A 15,069-nucleotide genomic window follows, 5' to 3' on the forward strand; every position below is an offset into this window, starting at 1 on the left:
GGAAAGGACATTTAAATCCAAGCCAAGAAAATAAAAAGAATCTTTCTCTTTCTATGCATGCAAGGAACAAGCACACACACACACACACACACACACACACACACACACACACACACTATTACACCCCATTGAATGTTCTTAGTCATAAGAACAAAAGGAAACCCGCCCAACCGCAAAACACTGTGCCAGAGCTTCTCCAATGACGTGTTTGCCAGAGCTATTATGCAACAACTGACTGGCCAGTGGCAACACAACACACCACACCACACAGCGTCACAGGTGGTCAAAGCAAAACCAGATGGCTTTGACCTTGCAGCTGCTCCCTCCCCTGAATCTACAAATCCATCCATCAGCACCATTCCCTGTGGCTAATGTCTGATGTGATGTGCACTGCCTGCCAAAATCACCGGGGGGGGGAAGAGAGAGAGAGAGAGAGAGAGAGAGAGAGAGAGAGAGAGAGAGAGAGAGAGAGAGAGAGAGAGAGAGAGAGAGAGAGAGAGAGAGAGAATATATACACACACACATTCTGGACCTTTTTTTTTTATTATTTGAAAAGTAAAATTTTATAAAGATCCTGAACAACAGAATTATATTTCATAGTGTAAACAGTATATTAGTGTGGTTGTAAAAACGAAGAACTTAAAACGAAAAAGGTTTGTGGCAAAATGTATTTCTATATAAATTGTTGCGATCAGTGGATTCAACCTTTGAGGAAACTGAGCTTAAAATAAAGGAAGCTATTGCAGTTCATTAGCTGAATCATCCGCTTTTATTCAACCTCCTCTGTTCAAGTATAAACTGCTCCACAAAAGAAGCAGGGTTTGCAGACAATTATGAGTCGATGGTACAAATTAGGGCTGCAGCTACACGTGCATTTTTTGATTTGTTCTCTGCCTGGTTGGGCCGTGATTTTGGGTTGTAACGTTGTAACGAGTAAACTTACGCAGCTGACTTGATGAGGGGCCAGGAGTTGAAGTGGAATAAAAAAAGTGAGCCTGATGCATATTTCATTACATTTAAAAAAATAAAAAAATACTTCTGCTGAATGTTTAACTTCAGGTACGACAGCCCCGCTCCGTCCCACCGGAGTCAGCACTTACAAACGTGCACTCAAGCAATCACTCCACAAACTTTTTAGCTTGGTCACCCTGACCCACTTCCTCCACTAGTGTTCAGATCATCAGTAAATGCATCTCTGAGTTTTTTCTCTTTGGAAAACCTGACAAACCTTCAGCAGGGAGATCAAAGGGGGAAAGAGGTGCTTAAAGCTATTTAAATTAATGTCCAGAGACACCGTTTCCTTACAGAAAGTTCACAAGTTTGATTTATGCAACTTTTACTGAGTAAGCCCAAAGTGTCCTTGAGCAAGGGAGTGCTAAAATGTCAGACCGAATCAATCAGTTCATTTCAGTAGAGTCACCACACTCACTGGATTCCCTCCCAAAGGCCAAGAAAATTGACACAGTGCTTTCGTGTGAACTGACATGCAAATTCCTGCCGTTGACCAAGTACAGACCATCGTGACAGTGCTGACCATCAGATCCCATAAAGGAGGGAGCTATCCTATTAGCTGCGTCTCATAAATCAGTCAACAACCATTTTCACTCAATCATCAATGAGTCTCGACTCAGCTTGATGTATCACTTGGTTTTGGAAATGTCAGAAAATGGGGAAAGTTCCCAGAGCTTTGGTTTGTCACTCTATCCAAAACCCAATAAATATTTAGTTCACTATCGTACGTGACAAGGAAAAAAAGAAAATCTTTACAATAAAAAAGCAGTAGATTTAAGACTTGACTTAAATAAATAAATTGATTATTAAAAATGAGTGCAGATTAATTTTCTGTTGGTGACCAGTCATTAAATCTGAATTAGAATAAAGCTAAAAAAACAAAAACAAACAAAGGCTCAAATAAAAGATTAAGACAAGTGAGGAAAATACTGTTTCAAACAAACTGAAGGTGGATAGAGGCTCAATAGGTCCTGACAAAAGACAGTGTGTCTGTCTGGTGACAAGGAACGCTGACAGTTTGCAAGTCAAAGAATAAGCCCGGATAAAAATTATACACCTTAAATGTTTATTAACTGGATGTTAAAGAATGTGAGACCAATCACAGTTGTGCAGAGTTTGTACACTCACTTGGACATAAAATGTGAGGATGCTGTGATGACTTTCCCCATAATTTAAGATCTCAAAATCTGCATTTTTTTAGGATTATGGGACATGATGATAACAAAGCCCTTTTTTTTGCTCAGTCTGTCAAATCAAGAGGAGCTGAGGCACACTATCATGAGTTTGTTAATTAAGTACTTTTAAGGCCATTCATTTAATTTAAAAAAGCCTTATTTAAATTTTAAATTCACAAACTTTCACTGATTTCTCAAGACTCAAAGGGAGCTCATTGGGAAACCCTTATTGTACTCCTGCATAATGACTGACTCAAAGCTTTTGTGCCAGCAGGATGCCTGGTATTCAAATGTCGATTATCCAATGCTGAGTTATAGGTCTGTATTTTATCTTCCATGTTGAGTCAAGGTCAAACCGAGTCGTTTGTTTCCACCAGCCGCTGCCACCACTCCCTGGGTGCTGCCTGCTGCTTATCTGCAACTGCAAATAATGTGTTTCTTATCAAAGTGAGTGGGAGAGCGATGGAGGGAGCCCAGAGAGAAAGAGAAGGATTTTCCCGAACAGTCAAACAAAACAGTGAGTCAGACAAAATACTGTGGGATTTCTGTGATGATGGAGAAGGACATAACTGAACAGAGATCGAAAATGAAGAAAAGAAAGAAAGAAAGCAGATAAGAAGGAGTCAAGGAAAAAAAAATGACAGAATAACGAATGAAGCTGAAAAAGAAATAGGAGGGAATAAGAAAAAGAGCAGATATAAGGAAGATAATGTATCAAATTTAAAAAGAAAGAAAGAAGAAAGGGTGAAATCAAGGGAAGGAGCAAATAAAGTACAGAGAAAGAAGGAAACAAGCTAAAGACTAAAGAGAAGATTTCCTTTCTTTGCTCCTAAACAGATTCAATAGACAATAACAAAGCAACTATGAATACACCAACATGACATATTGAAACCTCTGCTGAAACCAAACATTAAATGTACATTATGTTAGACATTAGACACTCTCAATGAGAAGGAAAAAATATTCACAGCATCCAACAAACAACTATTTTAATTTGGCTTCAGTTCTTCCGGTTTTTCTAGCCCATACTCTTTGTAATTTTATTTACGGAGATCCGAAAATTCCCACCATGAGCAAGCACTCGGCCACAGCGGCAAGAAGAAACCCACTGTCAACAAGTTCTTAATACTTAATGGCAGCACAAACTGCCTTAAAAATACAGGGTTGATCATTTCGATAGTTAGCAGATGTAATGTTTGCATTTAGTTTAGAGTGTTAGCATAAACAAGACTAAAAAATTCAAAGGCCCCTGATCACCCAGCTCAGGATTTAGAGCTTTTTAAAAAATTTATTTCATCTTGTTTCGCACACTTATTTTGTATTACCATCACCCCAATAATTTGATAGTAGCCTTCATTAATCCCTCGCTAAATAAAGACGGGGTTGATTTCAGCCTTCCAGTATCTTAAACACCAACCTGCTTGCACCCCTTAAGCAACTGCAAAAGAGGACATTTGAAGGTACAACACTGGCCTCATGGTGGTAGGTTTTGTGGTAGGTCACCATTTTCCAACATTTTATAGACTAAATGATCAATTGAAAAAATAATGGGAAGATTAATTAATTCATAAACAATAGCTGCATGTTGCCAAAAAATCTCATCCAGATTGTTCCTTCCCCAGACTTACTGTAAGTACGGCTTTGGGTGCCAGACTATTGCAGTGCAATTACTGCAGAGATCTGATAAAAACCCCACTGCAGCCTGTAGCCATCAGACAGAAAGGGGAAAGACAAAGACTGAGAATAGGGAAGGACAGAGAGACAAACGATGAAAAGATTTGAGAGCAGAACAAGGCTGGCTTACAAAACTGACGTTTATCCTTCTCTGCTGATATAAACAAAACAAAGGGCTAAATCTGCCCTGGGAGGCATTCAGAGTGCAAGCACAGATAAACATTTTCCATCTGGTGTATTTATGTAGGCCAGTGCATTCAGCAATGGCTAGCTTAGAAAAGCTGGCTGTGATTTCAAAGTCACTGTTTTCCAACATCAGACCAGACCATCAGGAGATAAATCAGCAAAGTGCCCTTGAACAAGTTGCCTCAACCATAAATATATGTACAGTAACAGGCTGTGTCAATGAGCATTGTGGGAAAAAAAATGAGTACTACATTATTTCTGTTGTTGTTATTCAGAGAGTGTATCTGATACTTTCATCCCCAAGTTCAATTCAGTTAATCCTCAACTAAGCCAGCAGTCGTCACTAAGAACAGGTAATGGCTCTGCTGAATACAGTCTTGATCTTTGGGCCAGAGAAAACAGTCAACTTTGTAATAATGTGAAGATGAGACATTTGTTGTTTAACCTGAGCACCAAGCTCCATGTTTTAAAGTACAGCAACAAATCCATCCTTCATCTGCTCACAACAATACATGGCAACAGCAGCCCAGTACAGACCGAAAACATCACTGTGTTAAATACGTAGCAATGGACTGCATTGTTGGGGGTGTGAGGTATCCGGTATCGGTCAGTGAAATACAACCCAGAAAGGCCAATTTGAGAAATAGATCCATGAGTATGAAGGCTTATCTGACACCTAAACACTGTACAGTGATTTATACCACTGCTCCGATCTTATTTTTTGCTGTGACAATCGCAAGGTAAAACAGAAATACGGTGTTCGTGTCACAACACTACTTTCCTTGTGTTGTTTATTCAAGTTACAGGACAGTCTCTGTAACTTAGCAAAGTTAGCAAAAGTGGGTCATCTGCATGAGGAGACGAGTTGATTATTTTTGTCAGCCTGGTGTCAAGCTAAATAACTCTGGTCATGCAGAAGTGGTGCAGTGTAACTGACAGCCAAGTCTAAACCGTGCTTACAAAGAACTTGTCCAAATGGTTTCTCTTACAGAGTAAAAGAGTGAGGCTGGGTAAGAATTGTGGTAACATTAAAATGTAAAATGTTTTGCCTGCCTGTAGGAAAGCACAAACCCTGCCGTGATCTTCTGCATTTTTAATTCTCCTCCCTCTCACGCTTGTCATCGGCTTCTTGCTCCAGAATTACAACCCATGAACCCTTCATTTCCACGTTTATGCACTTCCCTAACAGAAATGATCTTTCTAGGGACACGAGAAAAACACCCATACTGTAACCAACTCCTCACAGAAGTAAACTTGTTCCACATTCATTACTTAAGAAGTGAAAGTAAATGGAGAGAGGAGACAGAAATAAAATCAGGCCAGCAGGTGAGCGGACACGTAAAAGGAACTAGAACGATCACATGGTGTACATCCTGATCTCAGTTCCCAGAGGACTGTCATTCGTGACGCTTGAACACCACAACCACAGGGGACGATTCTGTCATGATACACTTTTACAAACACTTAAGTTACGCGTGTCTCTCATTTATGTCGTCGTGTGCAATTGACTTCTAGACTTGTCCTAATTCTAAAGTACTTTGAGCAGCATTTCCTGTCTGAAAGGTCTGATATAAATGAAGGTGGAATAAATTAAAATATTATCTGATGACCTTGGTGGTAAATTATTTCTGCTAACAAGGTTGGTGGTACAAATGCCCATGGGAATCCCAGATGGTAAAGACAAAGCTAGAAATTGTTTTGAACAATATGCTCTACAAAATTCATAATACTGTATTTTAGGTAAGTCTCAAGGTCAAAGAACAAACCACAACATGTTTGCATCTTTAGAAGTCTGAATGCTTTTGATTTTTTCAAGGACTTTGTATTTTTGTCCAATTGTGTGATTAATTTCTATTTGAACATTTCCATGTGATCCTTGATCATAAGAATAGTAGCAGTAGCCTCAGAGCACTTAGTTTAAATAGGTTAAAAAAGGGCACAGCTGAAAAAGGGAAGTCCAACTGCAGTGTCACTTCACAGAAACTCTTTCACCATTGCCTTTATTTCAGCACAGAGCCGAAAATCATCTACCCCTCCCTCACATTTATAATAATTATTTATCTCCTTGTGAAAACCTGAATACCACCGACAGTTTTCCTATATGAGCAATATCATTTAGCTGAAGAGTCAAGAAAACTACATAATGAAGCCTTTTAGAGTCTCAGTTGATCTCTCTGCTTCCTGACTGAGCGGTTACAGCTGTGTGGGCTCTTATCGAGATGTGCAGGTGGCTGCTTCCCTCTTCATTTACACCACACACACACACAGAGAGTTCTGAGGCTGTGCTGAAAAGGGAACTGATCTGAAATGATTGTGTAGTTTCCCCTCCTCACCAATTTTAGGTTGTGACCAATTTCTGCAATTGCCCTTTCTCCTCTGCAAGCAACATCTAAAAGCTGAACAAATATTGTCAAACAGGAATGCAATTAATGATTCATGTATGAATGTATGATGAATATGAAATTGTTAGAATAGGGAAGATTGAACCTTGGAAAACACTTGCAGGGAAAAAGGAAAAAACATTCTTAGCAAACAGCATAGCATTAAACACGTTGATACACGGACTCAAGATCTGTGGCAGTAAAAAAAACAAACAAAACCCCCGAAACGAATGGACCTGGGGCTCTACTTGAGACCAGACTTGGGTTTTCCCCAAAAACTTAAAACTAATGCTAATGCTTCTACCACCCATCCTGCCCTCCCTCCATTCACTATTGCCTGACCTGTCTGGCCAACCTTCGGGCCTCCCAGTAAGGCTTGGACTCCTCCACAGCCTTGCCGATCTTCTTCACCAGTTCGTCCAGCTTCACCGTGGCCTCAACCAGAACCGAGCGAAACTTCTGCCTTGCGTCCTGACAGAAAGAACGAGAGAAAGAGAGGCTTCAGTAATTCAAATCAGCGGTGGAGCATTCTGCAAAATACAAATCATACCACCGTAACTTAAACAAAAATATCAAAAACATGTTAGTTTCTTCAGTCGGTACCGCTGACACTGCCCACTGCTCCATTGAGGGATGGATTCAATGCAGAGAAAGAATTCCACAACATGTACAGGTGAAACTCGAGAAATTAGCATATCGTGCTAAAGTTCATTTATTTCAACTTAAAAGGTGAAACTAATATATTATACAGACTCATTACATGCAAAGTGAGATATTTCAAGCCTTTATTTGATATAATTTTGATAATTATTGTGTACAGCTTATGAAAACTCTCAGAAAATTTTAATATTGTGAAAAGTGTCACACTCTAATGAGCTAATTAATCCAAAAACACCTACAAAGGGTTCCTGAGCCTTTAATTGGTCTCTCAGTCTGGTTCAGTGAGTGGACAGGGTTGGGTTTCACAGTTGGCTACAAAAATACGGCTCAGAGTTGGATTAATCAGATGTTGCTTCTCTAACTCTTGTCGATGAAAATGCTCCTGTCCAGCCTTTGAAAATGTTTGTTTTATTCTGCCTTGCATTTGTTACAACTCTTGAAGGGGCGATGTAGCTCTTGTAACCCTTGACCTTCATCTTACTAGCTGCTTGTAAAGTTGATAGTCAAGGAAATGAAACTTGCTCTATTGCTGCCTTTGCTATCAGTCACAACTGGTAAGAACTCGAGCATCAACAACCCAGAGCTCCAAGATAAAACAAACAAACAAAAAAAAGGTAGGTCTAAATAACGGATAAGAAACATTTGCTACAACCATTTAACTGAATCTAATCTGGCCAAGTGTCAATCAATCAAGTCCAAGTGTCCCTAGAAACAACCGACACGAGCCAATCTGTTGACAGCTGCCTGTGAATAATGAACATCAGATATAACTGGTATTCAAACTGTTGCATCTTAGAGAGCTTTGTTCGGGCATCTAAAACCGACAAGGTCAGTTTTTCCGCCGTGGTCTGGTTCAAAGAAAACAAAAGTTTCTTGCTGTTTATATAGACCACCAACCTTCCTACATAGCTAACTATCAAACTCTACTGCTGCTTCCGTATCAACTGAAAATGTCAGGCACATCCGTATGTGTCGCTCATCACTGATTGTATAGATCAAAACAAAACAGTCAGTATGGGGCCAGTTTCACAAAAGCTGCAGATTGCATTTGGTGCCTCATGCTTGTGTTGCAAGTATGGAGTTTAGTTTGACTCTTGAAACATGTCAAAATGGGCAAGAGGAAATGTCATGTTGCAAATTTGGTGCAAGAAGGTCCAGGCTATCAGGCTAGTGTCATCCTGCACACCAAGAGCTCACGGCTGTGAAATGCTTCTTTTTAACATGTCATTCTAATGTTGTTGTGTCTGGATGAGCACTTGTATAATTGTTGTAATGAGAAAAACACGTGGAAATCTAGATGGTCATTTCTGTGATGAATGAGGACTGCTCTGCCTGCTTCCATCCAAGACAGTCTCTTTGAACTAAACTATGCCATGGCAACCTTAACTAATTAAGATATAGCTGCTTTGGTTATAATATCATACAATAACTTCACGAATTCAACCCTTCTTCATTACAACTATTTAATTTTTTTTTTATAGCTGATGTGCGTTCTGCACGTTTATAGTTTTGCAACATGTAGTCTTACATGTTTGTTTGTTTTTTAAAAAGGAACATGGTCGACAAAGTCACACATACGTTTAAGTTCCCCAAAATGTACTTCATTTTGCTTTAGCATTTCTAGCATGTCTTTCACTTATATCATAAAGCAGAATACAAGGTGCCAATACTCCAAAAAACAAAGTGTTCCCAACACAGAAGCAGAAAAAGATCCACTATACTGTACAAAAGATAATGGAAAAGCGCTGGGTGAATAAATAAAGGTTGTGAAGGTACATTTTTAGACAAGGCAGCAACATGGTCTGGAGGAGGGGACACAAAGAGACTAGCTGCCTTCTTTTATATTCATCCAGAGCACAAGATGTTTGCTGATTGTTCCATGTTGATAAGAAATTCTATGAACATTTGATGTGGCCGAGAGACAGTTGTTCTCCTACTGTTCAAAATAACCTTCTGGTGAACTTTAAAACTCAGACAGAGAAACCCTCTGAGGCCAGCGAATGGGGATCTCATTATATCGGACTGTGAAAAGAAACTGCACCAGCTTATGTGTTTGGAGAAGGTGTATGAGGTTTTCTTTCTTCTTTACTGCAACTGATTGAAGCTAGATAATGTGTCTAACATATAAAACCAAATAGCCAGTGGACTTACATCTTTAGTTAGTGATTTGTTCCCAGATTTGAATTAAAGATGAAGTGTGGGTGTCTACTTATTTATTAGTTTCCTAACTTATTTATCACTGTTTTACAGGCTCAAATTGCATAGATGACAATATTCCACATACAATATGATAAAAGAAAATGCAGAAACTGTAGATCAATCAAAGCAGACAGCACTTGTTGTCACGGTCGGCTACAGCAGAGCTCAATGTTGGATTAAATGCAGATGTTTCTCCAACTCTTGTCAATCAAAATGCTCCTGTCCAGCCTTTAAAAGGGTTTCTTGTTGTATTCTGCCTTGCATTTCTGAATGAACATTTGATGGGGCCTTCTCTTGAAGGGGCGATGTAGCTGCTTGTCAAGTTCATAGTCAAGGAAATGAAACTTGCTCTATTGCTGCCTCTGTTATCAGCCACAACTGGTAAGAACTCGAGCATCGCAAACCCCAGAGCTCCAAGATAAAACCACAAAAAGTAGGTCTAAATAATGGATAAGAAGCATTAGCTCCAACCATTTAACTGAATCTAATCTGGGCAAAGTAGTCACATCATGTGCCAGATAAAGCTGACACAGTTTTTCTGAGAACAAGGGTGTCCCAACAAACACCAACAAACAGACCCGAGCCCATCAGTTGACAGTCGCCTGTGAAAGATTTATGTCTGATGTAATTTGTTAACGTTCCGAGGAAGTTTGTTTCATCTTAGAGAACTTTGTTTGTCCCTTGGTAGGGATTAGTTCTCAGAATTAGGATTATGGACTAACTGTGAGCAAATTAAATACATCCAGTCCAAACAATATTCCATATACAATATAATTACCAAACAGAAAGGGTCAAGTTCAGGGAAGTATGCAACATAACTAAATTGGCTGCTGTCTATTGTCTGCTGTAAATGCTGTAGCTTAAAGACAATATTTCTATTACAATGTGTAGATGCTTCTTAGTAGAGCATTAAAAAAAAACTATTGTACTGCGTACATCACTGCATCATGCGTGCTTCTCTCCCTGTAAATAAAACATCTGGGTTACTGGGACTGATGCAGTTAATCCTGGCCTGGAGAGAAACTACAATAAAAAGACAGTTGGATGTGTCCTGCTCTCCTACATGTTCCATTATGTTGGACTGATTGGTGAAAGGAATGAAGATTGTGTTTTCTGCCAAACCCTTCCTCGGACAGGAATTTTAAGAAAACAACTTAGCACAACAGGCCTTGAATTTCTCAACATACTGAGGAGGTGTACATGGGGTTTGAAACACAAGAAGAAATAGCAACAAATGGATTAAAAATCCTTTAAATAGTTCCGTATAGATGTCCCAGATGTTAGAGACATGTCACAGAGTTAAGGCTAATGTTAGTAGCTATCCTGCTCTTTAAATCTGGGGACGCTTACCTAAGGTTTCTATTGTAAACATCGGAAAGGTCTTACGTTGGATCAAAATAGCCTGTAAGCTTTAGCCTCAGTATTTTTTGCCTTGTGACAAAGCACTGAATTAGCACAATGTCACATACGTAGCTTAATCAAATTGCTTAAAAAATGACCACAGATTTTGAGTGGTAAATCTGCCATCATTATAGTTGTAAACTGTACATGTGCAGTGCTAGAATAGAAAGCATGACAGGTGCAGCAACAGTAATAAGGGGGCTTAGTGAAGTCCACCGGGTCACGGTCAAATTACTGTGACTTGTACACCAAACGTTAGCATTGTCAGGTATTGGTTAATCCCCTTTGGATTGGATCAAAGGCTGAATTGAATTTCAACTGCACAAAAACAATGTTTCAAACTTAATTTGTTGAACTTTGAAGACATGCTAAAAATGGAAACTCATGACACTTGATGTCAAAGTCCCAAAAGGAAACTCAACCTTATTTATTTATCTAACTTAAGACCTCTGCCAAAACCCACTTACTGCAAAACTGTATTAGTGTTTCATCAAGGTAACAACGGGCTGCAACTTGAAAAACAAAACACAAAAGAAAGACAGCTGGATTTCACCATCAGGTACATCAGAGCTTCGATTGGACTTGTTCCTCGGTCTTGCTTACAAAGATGCATTTGTAAAAATGCATTTTCCCCATCTCCATTTTTTACCACCAGTCATGAGTTTTCTAGGACATAGCAAAAACCGCAGCATCCTTCCAATATCCAAGTCCTTTTATTTAAAACACTTTTCAGCTCTTCAGTTTTGCTTGTAGTTCAATATATAAATAAAACGTGTTAAAGACAGGAGGTCTTTATGGCAGCACTGCATCAAACAGAACATCATCATTGTGGTTAGACTACCCAGAAGGTCTAAAGGCTGTGAGGGGCTGCAGCAGTCTGAGGTATAAGATCTACACAGACAGCCGAAACTAACGTTACTGTACGGTTTGCTTTCACCGATGTACACACTGCACTCACTGTGTGCCAAATGAAACTATGACTATGGGGGTTAAAGTGCTGACTCTCAGCTTCAAGTGAAGGAAGGAATCATGACCCTTTTTACCCTTTGACTGTCCACAGTTTCCACACAGTTTGTCAAATGTGGATGTAAACGCCCTCAAATCTAAGCTGAAAGTCAGCAAGTTTAACCTCATCGTCATTGTTTAATTTCAAACCTGGCCAAATACTCAGGGGCTGCACTGTAAATAGCAAAAAATAACATGAACTGTAACGAGTGTTATAAAGCTACACAGTCAACAATTATGAGAACAAAAGCCTATCATAATGAATTTCAACATAGCCATGAACATATTTCCTTGTGCTCTCCCCCTCTCGGTCGTCACCTCTGGATCTCAGTGTCTCTGTGATTACACTGATGTTGATGCAGACTGCAGTGCAGAGTCTCTCTCCTCCCACTCAGGCCTCGGACACTCACACTGTGACGCACTTCACCTTGTCAACATGTTAGCGCCCTGAGGCGATATATCTAGAACTTGTGGGTATCCGCTAAATTAAATAGCATTTGCTTCACTGCTGTGACAGAGCATCAGCTTCTTCACATCACTGAAGACCCCACGACACTCGGCTCGTTATTACTCCAGTCACTCTCTCTATTCCTCTCATCAGCAGCAGGACCGCTTCAGTTCAAACACCTCTTTAGGTCAAATGATATGATGATCAGTGGAAGTAGAAAATGGGAAATTTGGAAAGACGATATTAATCCTGGCAGGGAATCAACAAAGGATTTAGCACTTTGGATGTTTATGTGGAGCTGATGAGCAAATGATGAGTCAACAGGGACATCCAGGTTCAAGATCCACTGATACCAAGCATCTGTCCCCGTTCAGTGTCCTTGACACTAAAATCTCTGACCTCCCTCTAATGGCTGAGGAAGCTAGGGCTGCAACTAACTTTCATTATCAATTAGTCAGTCTATAACATGTCAAAATAGTGAACAATGCCGTTTCCCAGCGCCCAAAGTGACTTTTTCAAATTGCTTATTTTATCCAACGACAGTCCATAAACTGAAGGTTTTCAGTTAGCCATCATAGAAAACTAGACTAGGACACTGGCACTAGGTGCAACCACTGATTATTTTCATTATTGATAATTCTCCTGATTATTTTTTCAATTAATCAATTTGTGTAGCAAATAGTGAAAAAAAATCCACATTACAGAAAATGTTCCCATTTAAGAAAGTTGAGACTAGTTTAATTTCAGCTCTAAAAAAAGAAATGCAATTCCTTCTTGGTGTTGCGGTTGTTTGACGTCAATTCAATTTCTCTGGGGAGATTATTATCTTTCCATATCCTAAAAGATGCACTGGGTGATTTCCAACTGTGTCGTGACCGTTTGAGTGTTTTTCCCCCTTCTGACAGTAGATGTCTTTGTCAGACATGAAAACAACTTCACTTAATTTTGTAGTCCGTGGAACCATAAGAAGTGGGCAGAAATGTAAATCAGTCAGGGTTTATCAATAGACACAGTGTTGAACTCAACATCAGGCACATGGTATCTACAGGAGAGATGCAAATAGGTTCAACTGACCCAACAGATGACAAAACCACAACTACTGAATAAAGATGAAGGAGGCTCTGTATACAATCCAAGGGCCCTGATCCAAACCACTGACTCTGCATGTCAAGTGTTTAATATTTATCCAATGACCTCAAAGAACACTCTATTTTGATTTGCAGGAGGGTTATTTTCAGATCTGCAAAAACAAGACATAGCAGGTCAAGCACTATTTGAAATTAATACTCATGACTGGTAGTCAGCGGTTTCTAAATCAATATTTTAAGAGAAAAACACAGGAAGCAGTCATGGATAAGGCAAGATAATCCACCTTGAAGAGCGGTTATCACATAATAAAATATGCTCTAAGAACAGCATTCTTTTCATATGCTTTCACATCCCATTTCCCATAGCTCTTCAAATAACAATGGTCAACAGCTTTGTTCAACAGAAACTTGCAACGGAAAATCATCAATCGTTTTAACATTTTCAAGACTAAGAATTCATTGAGAAAATAACTGGCAGAATAATCGATAATGGCAATAAATGTTAGCTGCACTCTTACATTCAATCAACATTCATCTCTTCTGCTGCTCTTCTCAGGGACGTAGCCGCAGACTGTCAACATTAAATGAACCGTTTCTACTTTCTCAGCCAACAAAATGTGATTACAGATATAAGCTGAATCTCTGAGGCGATGCTATCAAACTCAAACTCTCATCATGTTTGTTTCTTGCCAAGATGTTACATATGAAAGTACAATTAGAGCAGATTCTTGGGGAACCTTCATGATGGAGCCAGATAACGAAAAAAATGTGACTCTGGTCAACTACAATCCTTGCTGTTAATGATTTAAACACTTTCTCACCAAATAATAGCTGCGTCATTCAGAGAAAAACCCTGCACAGGAAAACCAATTAACTCAATGAACTCTGGTTAACAACCTCTCAGCTGCCTGATTAACACCATGTACAATTCTCAAACTGTGGAGCAAGACAAGACTTTGGACTTTCACCTCTATAAAGCGACATACTGCTGATCTACATCCTTTACTGGGTTTTAATGGGATTCAAAGATCAGTTGTGTAAAACAACCTTGATGGCCCTCTGCTTTGGTCACAGGTTCGCTCTCCCAACAGTCCATTGTGTTTAAGTAAAAGTCATTTAGCGAGACTCTTAAATCTGCCTGCTTGATCACCACAAACTGCTCTGAATAGAGCTGTAAGTAAAATTGGATTATTGTAACAAAATTAAATCAGTGTTTCTCACAAAACTAGATACAGAACAATTCCTTGTATATTTAAACCTGCTGACTCAGAGCCAAATGAAAACAGTTTGGCCTGGAGACAGAGCAAAGGTCCTGCTGTATGTGCACTCATCGATACCTTCAAAACAACACTTTTCTGAGGAGGTAAACTGACAGCTTGATTTCACCGGCTGTCAGTCAGCACTTGACCGAGCGCAGGTGAACACAAGATGTGAAGTCTGATCTGCTGACAGAGGTTACTTGTGCACGATTACATGCTCTATCAGTCAAACGGGTACAAAGGGACTCACTGCTCGAGCATACAGATAACCTGCATACACATTCAGTGCACATGGCTCTGTGTTTGTGTGCAGACTGACCTCCAGCTCCGTCTCACATCTGTTGATGTCGTCTGTGGACTGGTTGAGTTTCTCCAGCTCCCCCTGGAAGCGAGGGAACAACAGTGAGATCAAGCAACAGAGAAAGGAATCTAATTAAATCAGTAGAATTTAATAGATGACAACTTTGTTAACCAATTCATCTTTTTTAGGATGAACTGATCTGACATTTTCCCTCCTGATACAGATACCTCAACTCAGGGTTTTTGCAGATAGCGATTTCGAATCTGATACCAGCGCTCCCC

General features: G+C 39.6%; 1 protein-coding gene across 1 annotated transcript in view; it reads right to left on the reverse strand.

The window, feature by feature from the left end:
- The window catches only part of sh3bp5b (SH3-domain binding protein 5b (BTK-associated)), a 36,436-nt gene that overhangs the window by 19,774 nt on the left and 1,593 nt on the right, over positions 1 to 15,069 (reverse strand). Inside the window, exons 3-4 of the mRNA XM_046043834.1 lie at positions 14,807 to 14,869; positions 6,770 to 6,898 (exon numbers count right to left, since the gene is read on the reverse strand). Of these exons, the coding sequence (XP_045899790.1) occupies positions 6,770 to 6,898; positions 14,807 to 14,869 (192 nt within the window). The remainder of the gene's footprint in view (positions 1 to 6,769; positions 6,899 to 14,806; positions 14,870 to 15,069) is intronic.

This window comes from Micropterus dolomieu, linkage group LG03, assembly GCF_021292245.1.
Source record: "Micropterus dolomieu isolate WLL.071019.BEF.003 ecotype Adirondacks linkage group LG03, ASM2129224v1, whole genome shotgun sequence".
NCBI classification, from domain to species: domain Eukaryota; kingdom Metazoa; phylum Chordata; class Actinopteri; order Centrarchiformes; family Centrarchidae; genus Micropterus; species Micropterus dolomieu.